We start from the raw sequence: 1,455 nt of genomic DNA on the forward strand, positions 1-1,455 counted from the left end.
AGAATAGGAACCTTACTGCTCCGTCTTAAGGCGTTGTTGCTAAGAACCGATCGGTCCAGAATATGTTGGCCAGGATGCCGGCGATCATCAGGGAGAAGTAGATGACGACTGCTGCCCACCAGAGGCGTTTCTCCCATTTTCTCTTCTCGAGGTTCCGGAGAACTCCGATTCCTACTAAGAGGCCTGAAAAGAAATAAAATAAAAATAATATTAGTTCATTGGGCAGAACACCAAAAACACGTAATTCAAAGACTTCAATTTAGTGGCATATATCGTTAATCCATCCTAAGGTGGACATTGGACACTTAAAAATGCGTGTCCATCTATCCACCTTGAACGGGGTAAGCATTACAGTGAATCGAGTGTAAGGCACGGTTTTCTCCAAAGCGGAGAGATGTGTAACGAAATCAGATTGGTAGTTATTCAAAACATCTCCTCTCGTCTCTTCTGCTCCACGCTTTCAAATCAAATCAACAAATAGTTATTCAGTACATAGGCCCTTTTCAGGGCACTTATACACGTCTCAAATATAGCTTGCCCTACCACCACTTCAGGACAACATATGGGCTGGCGCTGAGAAGTGGCGGAAAAACTCAGCCACCTTTGTCAGCCTCTTTTTCAATCAAATACAGCAATTTAAAACTTACGTGATACGTAATAAGTGCAAGCTAGGCTTTGGTGGAAATAAGCCGTTTAACCTTAAATATCTTCGTATACCAATAATGCGTTGACCTAAACTCAAAACAAAATTACAGTATGTAATTAATGTGATCGGAATTATTTCCACCTCTCGTTCCCACCGCTGCAACTCCTGTGTAGCCAGGATCTACAGCTAGACTGCCAATAACAATCCCAACCAGTGAAAGTCAAGTTTGTCCCGGGGAAAGGTAAACAGTCGTTTTTTTTTTCATTGGACCCGCAACGAAAATAATCAGATGAACATAGGAAGAGTTCGAAGTTAAGGTTCGACTTCCCTCTAGTGCAAAGTGGATGACAGCTATGACAGGTGATAAACAAAGGGACATGCATCACATTAACCTAATTAATGAGATGCATATTGTCTTACCAGCGACAGCGCCAGCCAAGTGAGCCACATAGCCGATGTTCTGCGTCGCGTGGCGCCAGTAGCGGTCGTACACCGCCGTGCCCACGTCCACAGCCGCCAGCAGAAGGAACACGAGCAGCTGGATAATCGCGAACTCCATCTCTGCCCAGTTCTGGAAAGCAGTGACAAAATATTAGACATCCGGCTCGAAGGACCAAAAAAGATATCCGGCTCGGAGGACCAAAAATAAAAAAGATTCGACTTGAAGGATCAAACTTATTTGTGTTCCTTAATCTCAATTTTGCCTATTTACTAACATTACCATAAATCAATTTATTGCAAGTTAATATGTAGGTCTTAAAGCTAGGTTTTCTAGGCTAAATCTAACATCTGGCTCGGAGGCTTTTTTT

The 1,455-nt window shown here is 43.0% G+C and overlaps 1 protein-coding gene across 1 annotated transcript; it reads right to left on the reverse strand.

The window, feature by feature from the left end:
• Positions 1-6: 6 nt before the first annotated feature.
• On the reverse strand, positions 7-1,235 carry LOC114351575 (protein rhomboid-like). Its single transcript, XM_028302842.1, has 2 exons — positions 1,067-1,235; positions 7-183 (listed from the first exon to the last, which is right to left on the reverse strand). Exons 1-2 carry the CDS (start codon positions 1,203-1,205, stop codon positions 26-28), a joined length of 297 nt encoding a protein of 98 aa, XP_028158643.1. The 5' UTR covers positions 1,206-1,235; the 3' UTR covers positions 7-25.
• Between the last annotated feature and the right edge of the window lie 220 nt (positions 1,236-1,455).

The sequence above is a fragment of the Ostrinia furnacalis genome, unplaced genomic scaffold (genome assembly GCF_004193835.3).
Source record: "Ostrinia furnacalis isolate ACB-3 unplaced genomic scaffold, ASM419383v2 OfSCF1162, whole genome shotgun sequence".
Classification (NCBI taxonomy): domain Eukaryota; kingdom Metazoa; phylum Arthropoda; class Insecta; order Lepidoptera; family Crambidae; genus Ostrinia; species Ostrinia furnacalis.